The sequence below is a fragment of the Pseudorasbora parva genome, chromosome 15, assembly GCF_024679245.1.
Source record: "Pseudorasbora parva isolate DD20220531a chromosome 15, ASM2467924v1, whole genome shotgun sequence".
NCBI lineage: Eukaryota > Metazoa > Chordata > Actinopteri > Cypriniformes > Gobionidae > Pseudorasbora > Pseudorasbora parva.
In genome coordinates this window covers 40,590,439-40,618,177 of record NC_090186.1, presented here as the reverse complement: position 1 = coordinate 40,618,177, position 27,739 = coordinate 40,590,439, and the positions used below count along the sequence as shown (strand labels likewise).

The 27,739-nt window shown below is 37.0% G+C and overlaps 2 protein-coding genes across 6 annotated transcripts in view; both read right to left on the bottom strand.

The window, feature by feature from the left end:
• Positions 1–1,646: 1,646 nt before the first annotated feature.
• On the bottom strand, positions 1,647–14,438 carry gnpat2 (glyceronephosphate O-acyltransferase 2). 4 transcript variants are annotated; one of them, XM_067418120.1, is made up of 16 exons: positions 14,344–14,438; positions 13,227–13,418; positions 12,097–12,273; positions 11,875–12,004; positions 11,477–11,604; positions 9,165–9,240; positions 8,930–9,081; positions 8,707–8,837; positions 8,321–8,544; positions 6,519–6,767; positions 3,976–4,055; positions 2,673–2,813; positions 2,474–2,573; positions 2,299–2,392; positions 2,128–2,189; positions 1,647–2,028 (listed from the first exon to the last, which is right to left on the bottom strand). In XM_067418120.1, the coding sequence occupies exons 1-16, from the start codon at positions 14,353–14,355 to the stop codon at positions 1,985–1,987; spliced, it is 1,992 nt and encodes a 663-aa protein (XP_067274221.1). In that variant the 5' UTR covers positions 14,356–14,438; the 3' UTR covers positions 1,647–1,984. The 4 variants fall into 4 exon arrangements, 2 of the variants coding, with proteins under 2 accessions (XP_067274221.1, XP_067274222.1); XM_067418121.1 differs by having other exon boundaries at positions 3,976–4,052; XR_010898123.1 differs by lacking the exons at positions 1,647–2,028; positions 2,128–2,189 and having other exon boundaries at positions 2,344–2,392; positions 2,474–2,594.
• Positions 14,439–15,071: 633 nt separating this feature from the next.
• Positions 15,072–27,739, bottom strand: part of lpin1b (lipin 1b) — a 28,882-nt gene continuing 16,214 nt past the window's right edge. For both annotated transcript variants that reach the window (XM_067418117.1, XM_067418118.1), the window contains exons 9-20: positions 27,025–27,185; positions 26,757–26,850; positions 26,597–26,666; positions 25,145–25,237; positions 24,983–25,038; positions 24,751–24,889; positions 22,131–22,279; positions 21,969–22,055; positions 21,736–21,888; positions 19,390–19,504; positions 18,131–18,234; positions 15,072–16,420 (exon numbers count right to left, since the gene is read on the bottom strand). In XM_067418117.1, the coding sequence (XP_067274218.1) occupies positions 16,255–16,420; positions 18,131–18,234; positions 19,390–19,504; positions 21,736–21,888; positions 21,969–22,055; positions 22,131–22,279; positions 24,751–24,889; positions 24,983–25,038; positions 25,145–25,237; positions 26,597–26,666; positions 26,757–26,850; positions 27,025–27,185 (1,387 nt within the window). In that variant the 3' untranslated portion in view covers positions 15,072–16,254. The remainder of the gene's footprint in view (positions 16,421–18,130; positions 18,235–19,389; positions 19,505–21,735; positions 21,889–21,968; positions 22,056–22,130; positions 22,280–24,750; positions 24,890–24,982; positions 25,039–25,144; positions 25,238–26,596; positions 26,667–26,756; positions 26,851–27,024; positions 27,186–27,739) is intronic.

Genomic DNA, 27,739 nt, shown 5'->3' with positions numbered 1-27,739 from the left:
AAGATATATTTGAATTCCTTTCAGCGCACCTATTCGATTGATTCAGGTGTGTGAGAAACTATATAACCTATTTTAAAGGTGAAAATATTAAACCGTCGCTAGATTTACTGTTAATAATTGTGGAAATGCATATCACAATTTTTAAATGTATCCATAACAGGAAATATTGTTTCAGGCCCCATGAGTTTTTGCAGTGACACTGCTGGTGGCACATGGTAACAATAAATGTCACTTAGCATTGTGACGTATTCCTGCTGTTTACCTGGGAAACCTGCTTATCTTGAGTTTCGTTTCTTACAAACAGACGCTTATTCCACTCTCACAACCACATTCAGGGGATTACAGTCAACATCAAAATGTGGATCCTCATCCTGTTGATTATTTGGATTATTTTTTTCGTGGATGGTAAACACTTTAGACTTTTTTTTTTTTACTTTCAGAGGGTTTTTACATATTCAATCACAGACTATTATTAAACATTACTAAACCAAATGTATAATCCTACACATTTTGATTGTAATAATGCATTAGTAAATGTAAATAATATTAACTAAGATTACTAAACGCAGTTTAGAAGTGTTTTTACTGTTATTGGTTAACTGTTAATACATTGGAACCTTAAGTTGTTACCGAAAAAGCATTTCCACCTTTTGTTACACAGTAGTCTAATAGCTGTAGTGTAGGTCTATTAAAACTTTTTTTTTTACAGTATCCTATAATTTGTGTGTGTGTGTGTGTGTGTGTCATTAACAGGAAACGTAATTAACGAGTGTCGTTTGGTTCTTCATGCGTTGGCCACCGCCGTGTGTCAGCTGTACCTGGTGCTCTTACCACTACGGAATGCCGCTCAACACTTCGCCAAAGCTGCTTGGAGTGCTTTTATCGAGCCTTTTATTAATGACTCTGATAAAATGTTCTCGAGTAGTGACGAAGAGCGCATAAGGTGCTGTTTGTCGTATGTGAGAAAAGCGACTGTTCGTTACCTGGAGGGTGTGTTTTGGCTCTGGGAGTCTTTCTCCCAGTTGTTGGCAGTCGTGTCGACCATGTGTGTCGCTGTCAGACACGTCCTGCAGGGGGCGCTGTTTCTCATTGTGTTTCCGGCACGATGGGTGCAACAAATGCTGCTTTTAAATAGCGAAATTGATGAATGGACGAAAGAACAAAAGCAACAGGGAGAGCGATTCCAGAAACAAAAAAGACAGGTGGAGGAATACATACACGCTGGAGCTCAATTAACAGGAAAAAAGGGACGTAGGGAGTGCACAATTCCCTGAAAGAATAGTTCATCCATACATTTTTGTCATAATTTACTCACCCTCTTGATTTTTCTTCTTGAGCAAAAAAATATTTTAAAGAATTTTGTTAACCAGACAGCTGACGGGATCCATTGACGTCCAGCGTATTTTTTCCTATTATGCAACTCAGTGGCTACCATCATATGCTTGATTTCCAACAATCTTTGAAATATCTTTTGTTTTAAAAAAGAAAAAAACTCATAGGTTTGGAACAACATGAGAGTGAGTAAAGGATGACAGATTTTTCCTCTTTAACATATATGTGTTTATATGATTTATGGTTGACTTTTCTTTGAAAGGAGACTTTCATACATCTTTGTGTTTCTGCAATCAATGAAGGAATGTACATAATCAAGTAATCAAGATTTTATTACAATGATATACAAAAATATATTTAAAAATATGCAATTAAAAAATACTTTATTCATGCAATTTGATTATCAAAATTGAATATCATGTTAAACACGTATATAATATTTATTTAGCTGTTAAATACCATTATTGTCTGTATGATTTTCACAAAATTAAATCATCTGTACTGCAATAAAAGTCAAAAATAACCCATGCTCTACAGCCGGAGCTTCTACTGCAGGTTTACTCTGTGTTTGACACTAACATATATGGTACTAATACTTCTTAGCACTTCTACAATAAAATAATCAACAGGCGCTGTTGTCCGATGCTTCTCATCACAGTCTGGCATCTACACGGATTCCAGGAGTCCATCCATCATCTGTCATGAAGAACAAAATGCACAACACATTACACTACACAACAGAGCAGAAATACTGTGCAATTGTAATTCAGAACAGAAATCAATCAGTAATCATACTCAGCATGTCCCATATTCTCTTCACTGCGGATTTATTCACTCTAAACTCATTCTGGTCGTCGCTGAAATACAGAGACATATTGTTATTAACTTAATTTCTGTGCTCATAAATCCATTTCAGTTTCAAAGTTGATGTCTCAGAGGCCTTAGATGTGTGTTGTATCTATTTACACTTTGGTTTTGGTCACAGCATCCATCCTGAGCAAAGCTGAGAGAACGTTCTTCTGTAGGTCAGATGATAAACCCTCATACGACTGGACTTCACCTGAGACAGAGACAAGATTAATTAACCTGAGAGACTGTTACATAACCATCAAGTTTATTCTCAACTGGAAATGACCCACACCTGAAATAAGGAGCTTCGTAATGAAACTGCGGATGCTGGTTGAAAACATCTTCTCTCTGAATGCCTGCGAGCTCTCTTCACACAGGTACCTAAACACCACCTAAACACGCTGATATCAGTGCTGACGCGTTCAACATCCTGTTACTCACCAATCTACAAGACGAACTGCGTGGACAATTGAGTAGATGACTACAATCACCTGGTAACTCTCAATAAAAGGCTGCAGAATCGCTCTGAGGAAGACGATGGTTTCCTGGCCGTCGTCTCTCACGTAGACCTCTTCATCAGAGCGGCCGATTGCACCAGACTGCTGTAGCAAAAAGCAGCCCTCCTCATAGTCCTAAGAGAGAGAGAGGCAGATGTTTAGATGGATGTCATGTGTTAAACAGCTTCATTTAGACCAGGAGTGGCGAACTCCAGTCCTGCAGAGTTCAGCTAGTGATGTTACGTCTGACACCGATGCTCCGAAGCTTGCTTCAAACTCGAACGGTCCTTGAAATGAACCACTGCTTCGGAGCTTGTATCATTATGTCACTAGTCACGTGAAAATGCCTTCTGAAGCAAACAAACTGCTTCACTCCTGTAGTGAACCACCTGACTGCTTTCACAGCCCAATCAGTGTTGACAGGCTTGAAACCTGCCGGCTGTATTTCTTATGTGCTTTCACACATGATACTGCCATGCTAAAAAATATATAAATAAATAAAACAAAACAAAAATAAATAAAAAACTCTTTTACTGAAATTCTATTGCATTTAATGGTTTTCATGGGGATTTTATTGGTTGTAATGGGAATTATTGTGGTCTCTGCGGGTCTCTTCTGATATGTGTTGGGTTCTATTGGTAGGGGCATCACATCCTAATGGAATATGTCCCACACACAAAGAAAAAAAAATCTGTAGTGGTTTAAATTGTAAAAGCCAACGGTTCCTATTGGTATTTTAATAGAAACCAATAGAATTTCTGTGATGGTTTCCAGCTTTTTAAAGCTGGTCTGATCTTCTGTCCTTGTCTAAAGAAATAATTATACACGCACACATCATTAATGTTTTATTATCAAGGTGAACACATGAAATTCCTCAGTATCTGTAAAATGTACCTACATAAATGAGCTTCACAGCACTAACACTGTTTCAGCTTTGATCGCCTCGGTAATCACGTAGTAAACGGGGCGTGAACATAAGCCTACTTGCATTTTATGGTTGTCAGCTTTGTTACATTACATTTACTTCACCAGGAGATGGTGCTGCAATTTCTATCTGAATGAAGCTTCGAGTAACGAACCATTTTCGACACAATTGTATCAGAAAGCAATAATGCTTTGAAACGCTTCATTTGGCCATCACTAAGTTCAGCTCCAACCCTGATAAAACTCACCTGCCTGAAACTTTCTAGTAACCCTTCAGAGCTTGATTAGATTGCTCAGGTGTGTTTGATAAGAGTTGAAGCAAAACTCTGCAGGACTAGAGCACTCCACCCCTGATTAAGATGATCAGACTCACCTGATCAGTTTGACCAGGAATGAAGACAAATTCATTGGAAAAGAGCTCCAGAAGGAACTTAAATTGCTGAAAGATGTCTTCTGGAAAGGAGACAACAGAGGTAACTGGTTTTAATGGTTAAGGATCAAGTTTAGCTAAAAATAAAAATTCATCATTTATTCACCTTCATGTCATTTCAAACCTTACTTCTCTCTTGTGTGGAACACAAAACATTAGTAGAAAGTACATGCTACTTTTTTTATTTAAAAAAAATGTAAGTGACATTAAAGTTATGTTTTTGGGTAATGCAATAGTTTTGTATGAGTAACATGGCAATATTTAAGTTTAATCACTGAAAACCACCCCTTACGAGTTTGAATAGTCATGTGAAATACATTTATGGTGCTTTTTCATACATTTTGGAGCTTAAAGGTACACTGTAGTTTTTGCTGCAAGAGGTTGCTATTCAAAGCAAAGGTGTAGCTTGATGACGCAGAGATCTTAGAATATGTGGTCTTCACCTCACAGCCGGTGGAAAAAAATTGGGACAGAACGCGGGCAGAACTCATGTTCATGAATGAGATTATTAACGTTACTGTAGTATGCCGGAGGGCTGAGTGCTGTGGGAGCTGAACGAGGTCCCTGAAGCAATTTGCTAACTGGAGACGAGCGTGACGCACAGCTTGAGAGCAGTGGAGCTTTTATCCGCTTCTTCCGGTCATGCATATATGGGGATCATATTAGATACATTTGAGTCTGTTGAAAATTGTTACTGTATGTTCGCTCTGCAGTTGCTATGAGACACTTGTTGCACACTGCAGTAAGCTAGATCGATATTAGAATATCATGTTAATAAATGCTGGATGGCTTGTGTTGCTAAATGGCTTGCGATTCATTTTAAAACATCGTAAAATGGAGAAAAATTGTATTACTGTACAATAATTTGTTTTCTGTCAATAAATGTCTCCAAATAGTTTATAATTTGTCTAATTTCCATGATTTTGACAAACCCGCATTACCCTCGGTTTCCGGTTATGATGTCATTGACAGGTGAAGCACGGTCCGTGTCCTGGTTACAGCACCGGCTCTAGCTCTTTGGTTGCCCTAGACGAGATGGAGTTTTGCGCCCCCCACCCCTCCCCACTCCACTCCACTCCACTCCACTCACTTTTATCGTCTCTAATTCAGCACATGTCTGTTTTCCTAGGCCTACCCCTAACCGAGAAGCAATTATTATTAAACATTTTCGACGCTTTATTTCCACTTTTCAAACATTTTCTCACTTTTTATTGAAAATAAATGCCTTTCCGATCTGATATGTGATGGGAAAAGGGAATAGAGCGAGTGTGGTAAAAGGCAGGATCGCACCTCTGATCGACCTGCATCAAATCTTGATGCCATGGGTCTTACCACTACACTACAGCCACTATAAAAAATTTTGGTGAACACAGCATATTTGTGTTTAATGTAAATAATATGGCATCTTTCGTTAGGCTGCTCCAGTAAAAAAAAAAAAAAAAACGAGAGGCCGTATTTATTTCCTTCCGACGCTCACGTAGAGAGCGTTTGTACTTTTCATAAATAACATGCATACGTTATCCATATTAATAACGAACTGGACTTTTGATATTTAAATGACATCCATGTAGGTTATTGTAGATTATTGTCAGTGAAGTTATGTTTGCAATACGTATAGTAATTATGTAGAAAACTAGCAAGTGATAGCTTAGTGACAATATTAATAATATTTATAAAATAAATATTAGTTGATAAGATTGATACTAAGTCATTTTATTTTGTTTGACAACTTATTGGTTGAGATAAGAAGACTAACCTCTATACTGGGCTTTCTTTCGATTTTCGAAATTTCGAAATTCGATTTTTCGATTTTCCCGGCCTGACAGGTGTCGTAATACCAGTTTCGGCCATGGGAGGCGGTATGCGAGCAACATATCACACCAGCCAACCTGGCGTACTTAAACCTGATGTCAATCGTGTGGAAAGTACAGCCCACTACTTCATTTCAGTTCAGGGAAGAGAGAGGACGGATGGCCGAAGCCCATGGCTCCTAAAAAGGAATCTGATATGATAAAAATAGCTGTTTTTACCTGACCAGAAAAAGCGGAAGTGCGGATGCCCGGTGACTGTGTCCCGTCCCGTCATAATAAAAGTCCCGGTACTCGCGAGCCGTGTGTTTGTATAACAATCACTCCAGCGGCCGTGCTCAGCTCCACAACACTCGGTCCTGCTCTGCTTTACACTACAGTAACGTTAAAAACCGTGTTAATAATGAAATTCATGAACATGATTTCTGCCCGAGTCCTATTTTCCACTGGCTGTGAGGTGAAGACCACGTCCCAAAATACTGCGCTCACACCTGGCGTCATCAAAATACGCCTTTGTTTAGAATAGGCGCCCTCCAGTGGACGGAAAGTTGCATAATGCACCTTTAAAGTTTTTAATAAATTTGTAGAAATTCCATAATATATCAATATTCCACAAAAGGTTTTCATGAGGGTGAGTAAACCTATGAAAACGTCCTGTGATGCTCTCATATTTCTCACCTGTCCTTCTGCTTACAGCTGTAGTCATTGCAACCGCCACCAAAGCTGGCCGTGTGAATACATGTACTGCTTGATTCCTGTAGGAGGCGCACATGAGCACAGCAGCAGCCCGTCTGAACACGCCCTCCTCTTGAATGACAGGTCCTGGACCCTCCTCCTCCACTAAACAGACACGCCCCCTCTCACAGCGCACTACTGAGTGATGCAGGGTCATGCTTGATGACATGACTTCAGAATCCAAAACATGCCCTTCAAAACAAAAAAGGGTGAGAATGGTTGGTTTTTTTCACTATACAGTTGATAGGGTGGTCAAGTCTCAAGTTTCCAGACTTTTCCTTTTTTAAAGATATGTAAATAAAGTAATTTTTACTATCAGAGGGGCTTAAAGCTGAAGTCCATAAGTTTTGCCTCTCTGTCGCCATCTCAGTTTGAAACCTGCAATTGCAGTTATTTGTGGAATCATCATCTTTACATGAGTCGTGCATCAGCAGCTCCTCAGTGCGGATGAATCTAATGTTTTGAGGAGTGTGTGTGACTGTCAGTCATTCACCGCACCAGAGTGGATACTGTACTTCAGATTCACAGATTCTATGTCTGTGAAGTACGACCAAAATAATCATTTTCACTGGAAAATGTCCTCCAATCGCTATACCAACGGCGATTAAATCTAACAGTCGCTTCGCTCATATCACATCACACCGTGCAGATTATTATTACTGTTATACTTTGTTCTCAAATTGTTTGTTAACAACATCAGCTTTGCGTGACTATGTGTATTTTGTGTGTGTTAGCTTTACCTGCAGATTTTAATTTCTGTACAGTCTAATATTTTGCTTTCGGGTGAATCTCCAGCTGTCACGGATGTCGTTTGGACCTTTCTGGATTACAATCCGCCATCAAAATGACACTTTAATTATTCCAGCTGCTGTGAGAAAAGGCTATAAATGATCCACCACCTGCATCATCCACACACCCCGGACTCCTCCTTTATGTATACAGACGTGACGTAAAGACATGCTTGAATTTTTAGCGGAAAGCTACCAGTACCACTCACACTATAACACATTACAAGTTTATTATTGTGGATCAGGCTAAGGTAAGGAGATACACAGACTGGTTATGTACTTGCTCAAAAATTGATAATTTTGGATAATTTTAATTTTTAAAAAAGATGGACTGCAACTTTAAACAAGCATATTTTCTTTCCAGAAGACTCCACACACAAACTTAAGAACTTCGGTCCCGTTTGCCCCATATTGAATGGTCTGTGTGATTGCCATAGGAACAGCTCTGAATGGGGTTTTTGTTGTTTTCTGTTGACCCTATTCACATGTTTGGCTTTGGTCCAAGAATTAAAGAACCACACAAATGGTTCACAATACTTAGAAAGCTAAACTAGTAAGAGACCCTTGGAAAGAGCTCATGAATATTCTAACCATACAAGTACAGAGCTCAAACTATATTGTGTGAGCGTTTTCTCTATGGACAGCATCTGCTGCGGATTTTATGGCAAAAAACAATCAAATCATCCCTCAGTTTTTAAAAAGCCAAAATTGTGTTTAGAGGGTTTATTGTTGTTAAAGCAATTCCTCCATCCAAATATGTGTTATTTGAGCTGTAAAGTTGTCTAAAGTGTGCTTTTAGTATTGTGAAAACTATTTGAAATAAGCCAAAGCTACTTTTGATGCTAACTGAAGCTAGAATGGCTCTTGCACTGAACAAACCATCTTCCTTTAAAGGAACTGATTGTATGTTCTAGTCAGGGTTTATTTATTGAATGTCATCTCTACATGTGTCCTTACTGGGCCATCTGAGGTGGGCTCCAAACTGCAGGGCGATCCTCCTTAGCCAGAGGGTTTTGTGGGTCAGCAGGTCCAAATCAATTCCCTGGAGGTTCTGGAGAAGAACCACGGCCATCAGGTTCCAGGCGCTCAGTACCGCATTTCTCTCCTGCAAACGGATGGTCATGTGGGCTAGACCAGATACAAACTCCTGTGTCTCCTTATTGGGCTTCATGGGCAGGTCTCTGTTATGAGACAGAAGAAAAAAGGTGAGGTTTTATGGAGGTAAACTGAGCAACAATTTGTGTAATAACAGACTACTACTTCTACTGGTATGGAGTTTGTATACTTGTGCACCACTTGGCACATACCAAGTGAAATACTGTATTCCACAATGCAATGCATACCTGGGTACCAGATTGTACTGCCTGCGGTCTATCTTTCCCTTGACCAGGTCTCTTACAGACACAGTGTTTCCAAAGCACACATGCATGCAGCCGTAATCCTCCTTCAGCACCGTCCTGGCCTTCAGCAAACCCTGCAGATCCACAGCAAGAGCTCAAGTTCATTCCTTACTATTTCGAAATGCATGAAACTTTGACTTTCTTTGTGGCTTTAACAAAGCTGTACCCCTGTGGTCTCTCTAGGTTTAGGCACACCGAGCAGCTCATGAGCGAGAAGCGACTCCTCCAGCACACGCTCGTAACTGATGCTGATGGGGACCAGGCTGATGTCAAACACCTCTCCTTTAAAAAAGGGCTCCAACACCATGTGCATCATTCCTGTGAGGATCCAAACAGAACTTGAGGACCAAGAACATGCACAATCCCACATTTCCAACTTACTATCTTAAATGTAATCTTACCTAGTTTTGGTGTGAGGGATTTCAGTGTTCTACTCCGTAATCCTTCGACATAAAACTCTAATGGAGCATAACCCGTCTGCAGAAAAACAGCTGCTGTGAGTATCAGTGCTAACTATATGTTTTGGTGCTATGCTAACAATATAAGATGGCTTTTTCTAAATACATATTCAGAGCCCTATGGAATAAAGTGCACTGATTAATTGTGCAGAAATGTACATTAAAAAAGAAAACTTCACTTTGATTTCACATTGACTCTAACAAATACACTACCATTCAAAAGTTTGGGGTGCAGTAAGATATTTTTTTAATATATTAATATTTTTATTAAGCAAGGACGCATTAAATTGATGAAAAGTGACAGTAAAGACATTAAAGGGGGGGTGAAATGCTGTTTCATGCATACTGATCTTTTTACACTGTTAAAGACTTGGAATCCCATACTAAACATGGACAAAGTTTCAAAAGTTAAGGTGGACGTTTGATGGGAGTATTTCTTTGTCAAAAATACTACTTCCGGTTAGTCATAAGTTTCGGCAAGTTTTTTGCGATCATGCGTCCCCTTTGACGTTAATGGGGGCGGAATTTCCTTGTATGGGCCGTACGGACAATTCTACCGGAAGCGCGTGAGAGAGAGAGAGAGAGAGAGAGAGGGAGAGAGCGAAAGCAACAGGCTACCCCCATCAAAGCGCTGGCTCGTAGGCTGCTGCACAGGTGATGAGCACAATTACAATGTCACCAAAAAAAGTGCGTTTTTGGTTGCCAGACCAAGACAGTCCTGCACAGATTCCCCAAAAACCCCGCGTTAAGGCAACAGTGGATGGAATTTGCTTTTCCGGATCAGCAACTGAGTTGCGCGAATGTTTATATCTGTTCACTGCATTTCGGTGCCGACTGTTTCATAAACAAGGCCCAGCTTGACGCCGGATTATCCGATCGCCTAATGCTGAAGGATGGAGCAGTCCCAACGATAAAGGTCCCAACGTTAGAACCGCGGGCGGTGAGTTAGACTGCTTCAAATGTCTGTGTTTTTGCCTATGCTCATCAAGTAGCCCAAACATGATCACGTATAGTTAATTGAACAATGGAGCATGCGATGTGTAGTGCGTGTACATTTGTTTAGCTGGCCACTATATGTGTAACTTTATGTTTGTGTATTGTAAAAGCACTCCAATCAACAATACACAAAGAGTGGGGAAATATGTTGAACTAAATAAGCGCGCTTCTTCATTCAAATGCGCTACTATTCCGTGTCTTTCTATGTAAACACTAACTTAGCCTGCCGTGCAAAACCAGTCCGCTTACTGTCTACACAAACCACGCGTAAACACACAAACACACGTGCACAACTGCACTTCTCACATGTACACCTTCAAAGACAAAAATACGACGATATAATTCAAGTATAAATATGTAAATAACACAAGTCGCTAAGCATATTAAATAGTTAGTGTATATCGTACCACATAGAGACGTCCTGCTCTAGTCGTTTTTGCTGCTGCTCCTGTTCAACTGCAGCCTCTGGGTCTGATTCCGGATCATATCTGATGGCTGTATCTGATTAAAAGCCATATTTTTATTTTGAATAAAGTTTTTCCCGCTGTGAGGGATGACACAGCTTTACGACGCACTCGACTCAACACACAGTGCGCTGCTGCACACGTCATTATTTAGCTCCGCTCACACGACACGCCCCCACCCGCTCGGCTTTTTTCGGAAAGACTCGGAACAGCGCATCTTTCTTATATAATTATAAAAAAAATAAAGACTTTTCGGAGATATGCAGGATGCAATGCTACTCTATAGGTACTCAAGATTGACATGACACTGACTGAAACTGAGTGTTTCACCCCCCCTTTAATAATGTTACAAAAGATGCTGTTCTTTCAAACTTTCTACCAAAGAATCCTTTTAAAAAATTGAACCACGGTTTCCCAAACAATATCACGCAGCGCAACTGTTTTCAGCTCCGATAATTTTTCAACGTTGCAGCAAATCCTCATATTAGAATGATTTCTGAAGGATCATGTGACACTGAATACTGGAGGAATGATGCTGAAAATTCAGCTTTGATCACAGGAATAAATTATATTTGAAAATATCTTCAAAAAGAAAAGTTATATTAATGTGTAATAATATTTCACAATATTACTGTTTTACTGTAGAAGAGATGTATTTCAAAAATCTCACAGATCCCAGACTTTTTAACAGTAGTGTAAATATTTAATGTAAAATCTTACCAATCCTAAACTTCTGAATGATTGTTTACAATCTTTTTAAAGACATTAATAATAAAGCATGCTCTAAATTCTCACCCGCACAATCGTTTTGACATACTCGGACAGAACTGCCCAGTACAGCTTGTCTGAGCCAATGGCACGACGGATAAAGAACGCACCCGACCGGCGAAAGATCTCCCCAATCAGCTTCATCCCCATCAGAGCTGTTAGAGAAATGAGATTTGAAAAGAGGTGAGTAGAGGAATAATTTACTAACCCAGCCTGAAAACATGTTCTTAAATCCATCTTTAATGATGCACTAAGCAGATTTGTGTGTTTTTGACAGGACAGCATTTAGTGGTCACCGTGAGGGGACGCCCATTTCAAACATTTGTCTAAAGTGTTGGGCATTACTTGGTGCACCTTTAAAATGAATAAGTACATGATGTGACTGTGGGATTTTGCCACCACAACAAAAATCTTTAGATACTTGCGAATTCCAGCTGCAATGACGGGAATAGAGAGGTCATATGTGAACATGATGTAAGACAGAACAAGGAAGTCCATGTAGCTCCTGTGATTGGGCATCAGGATGACGGGATGCTCCTTAATGGCTTGCTGGAGCTAAATGATAACACCATTTTTTGGTGAAGCATTCCTTTTAAAAATAGAATTGATTTTTAATGAATTAATTATGGGCAGGATAAAACACTAACCCGTGTGAGTCCATCCTCGTTGACGTATACAGCGCTGAACAAGCTTTTTAAAACTTTGGTCATTGCGAAGCCCAGCAGACGAATGAATCCCAGCTGAAGGTTTTGGCTCATCTCGTCCAGTAACGCAGACGCTTCCTCTAGAAGTGCCTCACGCGGTTCAGCGCACTCAACCATGATCTGTGAGTGTGAGCAAGAAACAGTTAATAAAAACCGCTGTGGCATTTTAGTAATCAAAAAGCATGTCTAATTAATTAAAATGATGAAAATTATACAATTTAACAAGAATTTGATTGTTATTAACAAAAATTACTTATGTGCCCTTTTTAAAATTAGATTCTGTTTTATTTTTTTACTAAATTCGGTTTTAGTATTAATTCCATTTTAATTAAAATATAATACTCAAAAACCATGCGTAATTAATTAAAAACAACTATATATGTATGTATGTCTTTTAACCATATGAAATCAAACTTTTTTGTCAAAGAAGGTATGCATGACAGAGCTTAACTGTAAATATTAAAACATGGAGGTAAAAATTGTGATTGACCCCTATTCCTTAAACAATACATTTTTAATAATAATTTATTATTATGATTATTATTATTATTCAAAACATTAGTATTACAATGAGATGTAGCTAAATACAACTGTAACATTTCGCTCAGATTTCTGAAGTTCATGTCCTCATACATGCTTCAGTGTGTGTGTGTGTGTGTTGTAAATGAAACCGCGTGCCTGCACCATTTATTCACAGTGACATGCAGTTTTCTTATTTAAATAAATAGTGCTGTTCAATATTCACAGACACTAGTCTATATGGCAAATTGATTTAGGTTTTCCTGCTTTTTATTAATTCATCATCTGTGTTATACAATAAAATCCGTTTTTTTGACTGGATTCCATGTTTCCGTCCGTGTTTTCTGCATCGTGTATGCAGGGAAATTTCTCATACCCCTTCATTTGAAGTGAGGTCCGGAAAAGTCTGTTTGAAGGGCTATCTGGCCCTACCCCTACTACAACCAACAGAGAATCGAAAAACAGGGTAGGATAGGGGAACGTGTAGGGGTAAGGGGCAGAATGGGATTGGGCCTATGACATCTTCCTTTATTAACTGTATCTGGCTCTTTCACCTCCTGTATGATGTAGCTCAGGTACTGGGATTCAAGCACCATCCTGTTGAGAGTGGCAGCTGAAATGGGTGTGGCTCCACGGTATGGCTGAGGGTTAAAGGTCCGAAAGGCGTGGCTTAAGTCACTGCTCCGCCTCCTCTCCTCCAAAATATCAAAGAGGCCATCAGGCTCTCCACCCAGAGCTTCAGCACTCTAATAACAGCATAACACACACAATTTTGCTAGTTTAATCCACAAGAAAGCTACGCTTTTCATACTTAAGACAGTCAAAACAGCAAGAACAAAACTATGTTAGTTCCAATTACGTACTTGAATGGCCAAAAATGAACATTCATTTGATGAATCCAAAATTAAAAACTATTTTTGTTAAATTAACAGTGGAAGGTTTAAGTAGACTCGAAATGACAATTATACGAAAACATGTATTTTGTTGTTGAAAAACACGTTTTCAAAAACGTTTATACTGCATTATTTGTCTATTATTTCTATTGTCTAAACAAAGAAACAAACAAAATTGTGATTATTCTGTATAATTGTGATAATATTGTTAATGTGCTCACGAGCTTATTAAAATCTCTTAAACCGTTAAACTGACTTGAGCAGCGCGAGCGCAAGGGAGTCTGACGTTAACGTTAGTTCTGGATGGAGAACAGATTTTCGGAGGTAAAACACTTTTCCTTCACGACAAACTATAAAAATAACCTCTTAAAGCTGATAAAATATTTACCTAAAGTATAAAATGTATATATTTAAAATTATTCATATTTTTTTCTTTGTAATTTTGCTTCTTTTGTTTTTTTATTTGCGTTTACTGTGTTGTTTTTGTTGCTCATTTTCCGTGTTTTCCAATAAGGCAAGCGAAACAAAAAGTGAAACAAAAACACTTTTATACCGAGACAAAGACAAAAAACTAAATTAGATGACCAATGGTGATTATCTTATTCAACTAAGCTAATGTAACGTTACACTTCAAGCGTTCTTCGTTGATTACGTTATAATAAAAGCGATATCAGTTAGATTTGTTTCGTTGTGTAGCTCTCACGGTATTATAATGCACGCCCGGATCAAATAAATATACAAAAATAACTCAACAACAACAGACAGATCATGTTCATACCAATCGCTCCATGTCCCATGCAGAAGCAGGTGTTCTCCTGGCTTCTCCCCCTCCTCTGACGACATGATCCGAGAGTCTACTGAACCGAGCGACACTCGGACCGAGGCCCGCGAACCAATGAGCGCGCGCACCGCGGGAACGCCTCCTGTCGCGTGACCTGTTACCCCCAATAATCTCCAGCTTTAAACAAATCTGTCAAAGATTAATATTAATAATAAAAATAATAATAATAATATATTACTTAATTAATTTGTATAATCACATCACACTAACTCTTATTATGATCAAAACTACTTTAAATGTGATCATCTTTGTTATAATGAATATCATTGTTATTTAAAATAAAAATAATTAATTATTAAATGGTAGTTTTTTTTTATTATTGGTGAGCTTTAAAACTATTAAAGTGGCACATTCTGAATTTAAGCGCCTGTATTTACTGGAAGGTAATAAACATTTACTGTCCAAACCTCATATATTCATTTTCCGATATATTAAATAAATTGAAGTATTAAATCACAATGACAGAATATTTCCTGCTGTAGTTTTATTGAAGATCAAAACAGATGGATTTTCCTTCAAAGAAGCATCACCTGAAAAACGGTCCGGATCAACTGCTCTTTCACAGAAAGAAAATCAGAAAATCAGACAAAACACCAAACACTCTCTCTTTGGAACTAATAGTTAAAAATAGTTTTCAATAAAAGGGGATTTAAAAAAAAAAATATATATATATATATCAACAGCATCATGCTACAGCTATAGCATAGTCTCATATAGTATATTATCTAAATCTTTATATCCCATTAAAAACATAATACAATTGAATAAATCCAATCAGGGTTATGATTATTAATTCATAAGAAAATATAACAGCATATCTTTCTTCAGTAACGTGTAAAGTGCTGGTTAAAAACGTATGAAGGCAGGAATATCAGAATACGGCTGTGATATGACCGCAGAATACCTTATAAATAATTAGACAGATAAAATATTACTTGGTACATTAACAAAAATATACCAAATAATATTTGGAGTTCAATGATTTCCATCCGAAAAAATAAAGAAATGTGACATATCCTATATCATATAATAAAAGAGTAAATCTCACAAAAATTGTCAAGAAATGTCTGGGTCATATTTTGCATAAGGAAAATGAACTGTGTATTTAGACCATTAACATTATAGTAAATAAATAAAGGTCCTTAATTGTTTGATCGGACCATAGCCTTCGCTCCCCACGTGCATCAATGAGCCTTGGCCGCCCATGACCCTGTCGGTTTACTTTTGATATACTGACCGCTGCAGACCGGGAACACCCCACAAGAGCTGAAGTTTTGGAGATGCTCTGCATTCATATGGCATTTGTCAAAATTGCCCATTTTTCCTGCTTCTAACACATCAACTTTGAGGATAAAATGTTCACTGTCTAATATGCTGCCTAATATATCCCACCCTAATATATCCCAGCCACTAATGCCATGATGAAGAGATAATCAGTAATCCACTTCACCTGTCAGTGGTCATAATGTTATGCCTGTTCAGTGTTTGTATGTATTTGTGTATATATATATATATATACATTAAATATGAGTTAAATATGACCTGGACATTTCAAAATGTGTGAAATGTAACATTATTCAGTTTCATTCATACATTAACAGATGCATGTGATCACAAGCAACACGGAAAAAGGTAAAAGTACAATATACTATAAATCACAAATGGCATGTAAAGACATTTTTAAAAGAAAGTGCATTTTCTGAGGTCCAGGCCCACACATAAATTTTGTGTGTGATTTTCATATGTTAATAATGATTTCAGTATGTTCAGAGGTTGGTTTTCAGCCTGTGCCTGTTGTGTATTTCTGCATTCTGTGCAAGTTTATGAGAGACAGATGCGTGGATCTGATCAGCGAGTGGTGTTGGTAGTGCTCGCTATCTGTGCGTCCACGAGGGGGAGCTGTTCTCTCCAGAAGGTGAACTGGCTGAAGGTGTCACTGCAGGGGAAATCACACGAACTGCTGCGCTTCAGGAGCGGGAAGACATGATCCACCACCTCGCCCAGACGCACGTACCTGTACAGGTAAACCACAGCTGACACGCTTATTCATATAAAGCATTTAAACACACACACACACACACACACACACACACACACACACACACACACACACACACACGCAGCCACTAGCAGTGCTAACTGAGGGAGTAACTAACTAAAGAAGCAACACAATTGGCTTAAAGGGCTAGTTCACCCAAAAATGAAATTTGGATGTGTATCTGCTTACCCCCAGGGCATCCAAGATATAGATGACTTTGTTTCTTTAGTAGAACACAAATTAAAAATTTTAACTCAATCGTGTCTCAAAACATCAGTGTGTCGTCACAAGCCACGGTGTTTAATATGGATGTGTCTATGCATGTTTTTTTTTACTCTCATAGATTTTTCTACAAAGCACTCTCTCTCATATAAAGCATTTGAAAGTCTGATTAATATTTAGTAAATTGGTTTGTTTGGACACTTCATTGAAATCACTTCACTGATTTATTTTATGGCAATGCAATATCTGCTTCTTTATTTTTATGTGCTTAATTTCCAGTATTTTTGAGGAAAGTATTTTATGCTGCGTTGTGCGTTCACATTATGTAGTCTGTGATTTCATGATGGCATTTTGCTGTTATTCGGTTACTTTGGAGACGTAATAGTTTACAGATTACAAGTTACCCTGTTTAAAATTAATAATGAAATAGTTACACTACTTATTACAAGGAATGTAACTGATTAAATTTGGTTACTTTTTGATTACTTTTCTATTTTCTAGCACTGGAACACATTTTTAGCACTTGCCATTGATGGCAACTCTCAGACAGGTTGTAGCCACATAGCCTTTTAGCGGCAATGTGGATTGATGTAATTGTCAGACGTGATGCGATACACATTCAAACAAGAGCCAATCAAAAGAATCAGAATAGCATCGCTTTACTAAACAGCCTTTAAATGGCAGGAAAAAGCAACAAATGAATGTATCCTAGCTCTTTACAGAAAATATTCAGATGTACAATTAAATAATTAATTTAACTCTTTTCTCAGTAACTGGAACTGAGTACATTTATTTATTTATAATTAAATTACGTAATCTAGTTACATGTAACTAGTTACTCCCCAACACTGTGGTACAAGTAGTTGTTGTTGTAATTATGAGCTCTACAAGGACGTGAACACTTTTTAAGTTGAAATCTCATAATTACGATAATTATGACATAAATACACCTTTAGTATAGTAATTTGTAGTGTAAAATAAAATTATTGTTATAATTATAAAAAAAGTAATGTTTACTTCGCAGTATAATTGTAACTTACAACTGTTATATTTTTATATATATTTTTAGTTAAAAACTACTACTTCTAATAACTAAAAGTAAAAAACTCGTTTTTGCTTCCGATTTTTTTTATTTTTTTTTATTTTATGTTTACTTGCATGTCATGTGACCCAGCATGTGTTGTTAAATTGAAATATTAAGTTAAAATCTCAGGGGTACTTTTATTAAATATTTTACGTCTAAGGAGTTCGGTTGACAAAAACCTCAGGGAACACCTGTGCTAAGTATAAAAAGCTATAACTTTAGCATTCCCTTCCCTCCCAGTGAGAGAGTTTTCTAGTTTTTATTAGTAGCTTCTTGTATAGATTACTATTTTAAGAAAAAAGTAGCTTGTCTTATAAATAGCTCATAGCTTGACAAACAACAGTTTAAAAAAAGCTTCCCTAACACTGGTCAGTACTCACGATGAGATGTTGGTCTTGGCATGTTCCTGGATCAGTTCTCCTTTAGGATTGACAGTGAAGATTCTGTTTAAGGGAACACCCACCTCCTTATAGGAAAACACATCCTACAGACACACCAAATTGGGATTACAAAACTACACATGGCACAGAACACCTACAGGCATCTTTATTAGGTATGAAAATCATTTTGACTGATAAGTTAGCTAATAATTATGTTTATTAGGGCTGGTATGATGATTAGGGGTGTTCGATTCCAGGTTTTTTGGAGTCGACTCCGATTCACGACTCCCACTGTGGGAGTCTATGGAATCGACTCCTCGACTCCATTTACTTCACATCAAAACAGGGTTATAAATCAGATAAAATTGCAGTTGTTACACACTTAAATTATTTCCCCCAACACAAAGTCTTAAAACCACACACTTTTAGCTTGGCCGCCCAAATTAGTCCTTAGCGATGACTTCAGTGGCTATCAGCATTTCTATGTATATATGTTGCCAATACATAATTTTACATAGGAAAAGTCCCGCAAAAAGCTGTTGTTGAGTGATGGCGCGACACGAGTGATGGCGCTAAACGCACATGATCATCGTCTTAAAAGGCGAGTTAAAGATATTATACATAAAATAATGCATACTTATTGATGCATTTCTTCTTGATGTGAGTTTTCTTATGATTTATGGTTAGTTTAATGAACACAATTAGGTTCCAAACTAAATCTATATATCTATATATATATATATCTATATATATATATATCTATATATATATATATATATATATATATAGATATCTATATCTATATCTATATATATATATATATATATATATATATATATATATATATATATATATATATATATGCATTAATATATATACCTTCAATTTAATTAAAGTCGCTGTGATTGTTTCTAAAGTAAGCACTCAAATAAATGTGTGAGACAAAGTTTCTGTGACAGCTCTCTGTATATCTCGGTCTATTAGCTACGTCAGTGTTTTACCTCGCTCGCTTAATTTCATTCACTTCTTGGTTTAAGTGCAACTGCCATGCACTTTAGATGAGAGATTTAGTAAAGAAGGACACAGCAACAGAGTCGACACTGAGTCGATTCCTGTACTGGAGTCGACCCCGACTCTGGGGCTATTCAGAGTCGAGGTATCTTGGAGTCAACTCCCCATCACTAATGATGACCACTTAACCAATATATATTGCATAATAGCTAATTCTTGCATTGTCATAGTCGCTCATGTTTACTTACGGTGTTTCTGTTCCCGAACGCTGCGTAGAAGGGCTCTGTGTTTGGGAGGAACAGATTCTTAATATCTGTCAAGCACGCCACCTTGAACTTCTCCGGCCTCTTCTCAATCACCTCCCTGAAAAGCAGAGAGTGTGTGTGTGTGTGTATGAGCGTATGTTTTGTTATCATTGTGAGAAACAACATTTCTGATAACCTGCAGTGTCACTTAAGTTTGTTATGCAAAGGCCCTTTATTTGGGTTTGGGTTTCGAACTAACACCATTAAAAATATTTTGATTAATTGGCATTATGGTGAAATAAAATATAGTATAAATATTAGTTGAAAAAAGAAAATTTGAAATGTTGCCTTGGGAATACACTAAAATAGGTTTAATTATAAACTGGAAATACAAAAATAATAAAAATAACAACAACAACAAAAAAATTATATATATATATATATATATACATAAATAGCAATATAAAAAATGAATTTAATGACAAAAGCACATTAATTGACTAAAAAATTAAACTAAAAATATAGAAATAAAAGGTAATACATGTATTGAAACTGATGTACAAATATATCCATACATATAAATGACTGATAATGGATTTTGCTGATATAATAATAATGTGTTTATATAAAAGGCATGAAAAATGATTATTGAGCAAATACTAGTGAAGTATATATGTTGAATGTGTGAAATGCAAGATCACAGTGTATTGTGTAGCCAAAATACTGATAATATCCAGGGGGGAAACAATATGCATAATGTGATTGTTTTAATTATAAATAAGTCCAAAAAATGTATTATTATTATTTTTTTTTAAATGCATATGCTTTACTACTTCCAGCTGCTCATTCAAAAAGATGAGGGAGATGCTAGCTGCGTCCGAAAGCTTAAAAATGCCGGCACGTCCGAATCCAATGTTAGCTTCACTTCCTGTCTCCTGAGATACCTTCAGCTGATCGATTTTTTTGATGGCAGCATAGATGTATTCTTCGCTGCCTCTGATATCCCACAATCCTGAGCGTTCCATTCTATGATAGTTGAAATGAAAAATAAAGATGCAGTCTAAAAGTTGCGGTTGGTGGTCTTGTAGTAATTAAATATTTGTTTAGTTATCACCAAAACGCTCTATTTTGCTGGAGATCATTAAATAATTTCGCTGCCTCAAAAGTCAGTATCGTGAGGTACCTTTGAGTGCAAATGCTACTTACAAAGTTATTGCCTGATGAGTTCAGTTGCCTAAGTTTTCAGATTTTGTACAAAATATGCCTTCTTACAACCATCTACAACATTTTACAAAATGAACACCATAAAGTAAACATTGTCATAATTCATCAACCGTTATTTTATTTCATACTGCTCTGAAACCAGAACCGTGCCATGTGACAGTGACTTTAAATGTGCTGCACTCACATTTATTTAAATAAATCATTGCCTTTTGAAGTTTAATAATCATATTAGGCCCTTATCGTGATTACTGTTTTTCTGTCCCCAAATTTAAGAATTATATTTTAAGACCATTTCAGATATTTGAGACTGTTTATGAACTTAAATTTAATCAATTTTAATATAAGACATTTTAAGACTTCTTAGCAACAGCGGTAACCTTATAAATAAAGCAAAAATTATTTTTGTTTTATGTGTTTTATTTTTAATGAATTACATGAAAAATGTAATTAGCTTGGTGTAAAAGCTGCAGAAGTCAATAAGATGTCTTCAGATATATAGTGAATAAAACGGTGTGTGTGAGTGGGGGGGGATTTAAAGACATTAAATGATTAAAGGGATTTAAGGTAATGAAGAAATAAGAGAATGAGAGAAATAAGAGAATGATAAAAGAAGATCAATTTCTAATTGTAGTAAAAATATGTAATATGTCACACAAAAAAAAAATGTCTCATCACATTCAGTTATGAATGACATTATTTAAATTATAGCATATTTTCAATTCAAAATGGCGAAATTACATTTAAAAAAGTTACGTAGTTTGCATCTCTGTATGTGACTGTGGGTCATTAAACATCCATTGTAAAAACAGTTCATGTTTAGCTAGTTATATCTTATCACGCAGACACACTTTCACTGTAAAAACTAAAAGTTATGTTGACATTTACACTCATTTTCAGTGAACATTAAGCCCCGCCTTCTTTGATCTGATTGGCCATCATTTTGACATTGACTGGCACTGTTAGAGCGCTCAGGTAGACCAGCTTAAAAATGTAACTTTAAAGGTCTGTCATCCTAACAACAAACAGAGTGATGCTGGTGCGTAATAGAGCACAGCATTAAGAAATAGCATATATTAGGGTGACCTCAGTGCCTATGGTGGTTAAAGCCCTGCTATATATAATCACCTGTGCAGTGCTGAAAACAGGCTGCTGGGACTCAGCAAAACAGGTCCCTGTGGTAACATGGTTCCTCTCTCATTGACCCAGTGCAGGTAACCCCGTGTCATATCAGCCATACCGATCGCCCTCGCTGAGCAATACAGAAACTTATAACCGTTCCTGTAAAACATACACAAGCATTTCACTCTTCATCCTGATGATATAGTAGAAAATCAGAGAAAGTGGTTGTGAGCTCTTACTGGCTGACGTTATGATACAGGCGTGCGATGCCCTGATGGGTCCAATCTTTACCCAGTGTGGGCAAAATGTGCCCCAACTTATCTGACCTGTGAAAAAAGAGCAGCAACATAAAGCGATCTGATTTATTATTGTGTATATCGATTATGTTTATGATTATGCACCTGGTGATTGTGCCATCAATGTCTGAGATGATGATTTTATCATCCCAGTTCCACAGGTAGATGGTTCCCTCACAGCGGCATGTGCCCTGATACTGAGTCGTCACGCTAAACACCACGTCATTAGGACCGTCCTTTAGCTGCAGACTGACCTATAGCAGACAAACACACACTGTCACAAATCAGTGTTGTGGTTTGAGTGTGTGCAATTCACCATCTTTTAAACTGCCCTTTTCTCAAATGTAATTTTGGAAAGCCTGATTCATTCTACAGAACTGGGGCTAGTTGCATAAACTTAGCCACTATGTTAAGACTAATTTGTCCAATTAGCAATAAGTCAAAATGTCATCAGTCTTACTTTTCTAATTCAATTTGAACCGATCTACCATTTTATCTAGCTGATTTTAAAAAGTTAGGACCAGTCTTAAAGAAAAAAATTAATGACTTACTTTTAAAGGACAACTCCGGCGAATTTTTAAGTTTATCACGAACAAATCGTTCTTTTTAACCGGTTCTTTTTAGTGAACCGGGCGAACCAGTTCGCCAAATTGGACTGAATCGTTCTAAACGCGTCTCAAATCAGCGCTGATCACACACGTTACTTTAGTTACTCACTTTCTGACATGAGTGACAGTGCTTCTGAATAGAAATAAACTAATGTCTTGAATTATATGTTGTAACTCCAACCGTTCATTGAACTGAGTCATGTTTTGCTGAGAGATCTGATGAACTCACGAGCCGATGATACTGAGCATGCGCGAGTAACTGAACGAGCAGCGGCCCTCGGATCAGCAGGACAGGATCGAAAACCGTTTCTCTCGGACACGTTAAATACTGAGAACCGTCGAGCCGATGAGCAGAGCCTCTTCATACACACGACGCTCTTCCCCACTGGACTATTTTTCCGGCTACAAAGGAGTTCCCACAGGACTTCAGCGCTAGACACAGCTAGCCGGCTAAAACAGGTGAATTTAAACAATAGCTAAGTGGCTAAACGCATCTCGTTGTCATGTAAGGGACCTGTTCATGTTAAACAGACATTTTAATTGCATTTTGTGTCTGCCATTTTAGCTGTAAAGCTGCCGTTTTAGCTGAGGTCTAGTTTAGCTCTGGTTATTAACTGTAATAACTCCGTGTTGCAAGCACCAATCCAGTTTCTTTTTTTTCTTCTTTAGACTGTACTCACAAAGATATAACGATCAAGATAAACTTAAAAATTCGCCGGAGTTGTCCTTTAAGACTAGTCTAAGTGGTTTATGCACCCGGCCCCTGGTTTGTTTCGAATGAGTCAGTGATTCAAGTTCTGCATGAAATTCCAGGTCTTCTGTTTTATAACAAAATGCTGCTGTTCGTTACTGTTTTAGACTCAAATGTAATTATTTTAGTAGCATTTAGAGTGGCATTAAATATTTAAATGTACAATCTAAACTATTTTTTAGCTTGTAAAAATTATAATTATGAAATGAATAATCAATGATTTTTCTCCTAAAGTCTACACACAGGACCTTATTTTAATGATCCGAGCGCATAGTCTGAAGCGCATGGCGCAGGTGCACTGAGGGCGTGTTCGAATCCACTTTTGCTAGTTTTAAGACGGAAAAAATGGTCGGCGGGTTGTCCCTAGTCTCTTAATAAGTCATGGCTGTGTTTTAGGCGTAATGTGCAATAAACCAATCAGATTCTCATCTCCCATTCCCTTTAAAAGCCAGTTGCATTTGCATAATGGTGGATTTGTGAGCGAAAAGACCAAACGCTTCTCCAGAGAAGAATCCTTTTATTTTTAATACTTAAAAATGTTTGTGTGCTGCTGCACATCCCTGTGTGTGTAATAACCAGTGTATGCACATTGTGCAACCATCTATAGGCGCAAATTACTAATCGCACTTTTAACAACACAAAAAAACAAGAGGGTTTTTTTGCTCAAAATAGCAATGCACCAACAATGTGCCTAAGCAAACAAGTCGTTTCCAGACCAGCATGCCCATGAGGCGGATTCTGATAACTGTGAATGATAACTGTGTCGGCTGAAACTAGCAAAAAACACTTACGTCTCCTTGCGCCGGTTGTATGATTCTTTACCCACACTAAATAATAATAATAATTCTCTGTGAGTCCATATAATGCAAGTGAATGGATGCTGCTCGGTTGACCCTCAAAAAAACAGCACACAACGATAGTCACGGTAATCCGACCCCAGTGGATGAATGAATGTCTTCTGAATTAAAACGATAGTTGTGTGTTAGAAAAAAAATCATATTTTTAACTTGTTTAATAAATCACGTAACTTGTCACGCAAACTTGTCACGCATTACTACACCCCCCTTGTGATCGGTCATATGACAATAGAGTGGGGAAGCATTGATTTAATAGTTAAAAAAGGGGTGGATTACCGTCACAATCACTGTGAGTGGTTTTTCAAGCATAAACCAATCAGCAGCCATTCACTTGCATTATTATGGACTCACAGAGACTGATTATTTCTCACAGATTATTTTCCTGACAATGTTTGTTTGTTTATATCCGAAGAAAGTCATACAAAATACGTCGGTGATGGCATAAGTTTGAGAGTAAATGTTGAGAGAATTTTAATTTTGAACTATCTAATTCAATTTAGTAAACTTACGAGTTGCTCTGAAGAAAGGCGGAGAGTTTTCTGATAGGACACGCCTCCTGCAGCAGGGATGGGGTCTGTGTGAACAGCTACAGGGGTTGGTTTGGCAGACAGACGATCTTCATCACTGGAGGAGGACTCGTCTGGCCGTCTGTAAACAAACGCTTGGTTAAACATGAATAATTATAGACAAATTATTAAATTCAGATGAAATCATATGATGGATCCATCATCAGATCTGAACCTGTTCTTGATGGTCTCGTCTCCTTCAGCACAGGCTGAACCGCAAGAGACTGAATCCTGCAAATGCAGATAACCTACAATTGAGAACTTCACAGACATGCAAGTCCACATCCAGTGCATCATTTGAAACAAAGCCTATGGTGATGTGTACATATTTGAGTACCGGTTTGGTGCTGTTTGTTCGTCCTCGCCATGAAAACCACCATCTTCCTCGGTTTCTGGGCATCTTCTCCTTCATAAGTCTCTCTACGGTGGCCTGTGAGGGACATGCACACAAGCGTAATGCTAAACAACTGAAAAACTCTCAAAATAACTCTCAGAAACTGAAGACACAAACACATGCTGGACTAGCATGCAGGGAAGAGGATTGATTAAAAACTGGAGCAACGGACTGAGGAAGTAAAGAAATGAAGCAGGTGACAGAAAACAAACTCCAGCACAGAACACACATGACTGAGCCCTGCAAACTAAAACACACACAAACGGACAGAGAGAGGGAGGTGATACACAGGACAAGAGAACAGATAGAAAAACTTGATCACAGTATCACTGAGAGTCATATTACATTTGTGAATATGTCAAACTACACACATCATTTGCAGTTTTATACAATATGCTATTCAAAAGTTTAGCATTTGTAAGATTTTTGGTTTTTGAAAGACGTCTCTTATTCTTGCATTTATTTTAACATAAATACTGTAAAAACACCGCATGATCCTTCGGAAATCATTCTAATATCAAAGAATGAATGAGGCATTTATAATAATATAATATTTTTTTTATTTGATTTTGATTTGCTGCTTAAGAAACATTTATCACTATTATCAATGTTGAATATGCTTAATATTTTTGTAGAAAAACGTGAAAATGAATCTGGATTCTTTAAAGAATATTAAAGAACTATATAAATGTCTTTACTGTTGATCAATTTAATGTATCCTTGCTGAATCCTATTATTATTATTTTTTAATCTTACCAACCCTTAACTTTTGAACTGTAGTGTATACATTTTTATTTATGGCTACACAAATCATTAGAGATTTTTTTATTCACATTATAGACCAATATTGGATATTCAATAGTGTATGCTCATTTTCCATTTTTTTAATACTTAAAACATATTAAAATAATTTATTTAAAAAAAAAATCATGTCATGTTTTTTAAATGTTAAAAGTGAATATTATATATATATATATATATATATATATATATATATATATATATATATATATATATATATATATATATATATATATATATATATATTTTTTTTTTTTACATTCAAATTATTATCAGCTCATCTGTATCATCCATTACTTTATATGTGACTAAATAATTTATGTAAAAACACGTATTAATAATTACTGAATTAAAGGCATAATGATACCAGTATTAACTAAAAAAAAATTGAATACAAAAAAACCTGCAAATGGACTTCTGGAAGAACTATTGAGTGAATCAAATTAATCAGTGAAATAATTTTTTTAAACAAGTTTTTTTAACTGAAATTAAAAATATGACTTAATTGATTTGCTAAAATGAATCGGACTTCTAAATGTTACTGGACAAAGAGCCTATATAATCCCCAGTACTGATTTGAGAGTGTGTGCGTACTTTAGGCAATGGTTTCTGGAAGGCTTGCATAGCCAGCATGATAGGAGCAGCAGTACTCCAGTTATAGTACCTGCACAGATAAAAATAAATAAATACAGCAGCTGTTATTTCAGTCCGAGACAAATGAGACGAGAATCGATTACCGTAATGTGACACTCACTTAGAGCCGATCTTCACCACCAGATTAGGGTCATCAATGATAGATGGATTATCAGCAAACTGCTGAAAAGACACAGACTTCTGCTGGAAATGTTCTGAATGAGAGAGAGAAAGAGACAGTAAATCAATAATGATCTATACGTTTGAGTGATTGTAAGATAAAGGCTCTCTACGCACGTATGCAAATGCAGACATGAATGCTTAATGAATGCATTTCAAGCAAGTAGTCCTGACTCTTGTTGTAGATAATTAATGTGTAGTGTGTGCACCTTTAGTGATCTCTCTGTTTTCTGTGAGGCCTCCACAGAGAGAGATGGCCATAGTGGGCAGGTCGTAACTATCCACTCCGCTGTCTGCTCCTGAGCTGCACATAGAGTGAGGAGACACGGTCACACTGCGGACGCCATTCTCACCCAAACGCTCTGAACCACTGAGAAAACACAAAAACAGGCAATACAAAGTTTAATTGTTGATATAAGCAATCTAAGTCATTCTAGGATACATATATTTGATAAAACCGACTCTGTCATATTCTATTACTCTCTCAATCATCGTGTTGCATTGCATTATATTTTTCCCACCTACAATAAAAACATAACTTTGATCATAAAACTAAGCATCTAAATATCATCTTACTAAGACATTATTAGGAGATATAGAGTGACAGCAGCGTATATTTATATGCATCTCTATAAAGTTATAAAGATTTCATCTTCATTGTTGGCCATATAAATATGCACCAAGTTGCTCTTTTTCTCACATTGGGCCTCTGAATAAAATGTAGGTGTTTTTTCTCCTTGACTATAAGTTTTACATCATACTATGTGAGCCATAAAAAGCCTGATGCATAAAATATGGTACTCAAAACTAACCATGATACAAATAAACTTTTTTTTAAATATTTTGTCTAAAAGTTCCATAAACATTTGAAATAGTCAGATTTTTCTGACTATTGCCTCATATGTCAGGCATTACATGGTTAAT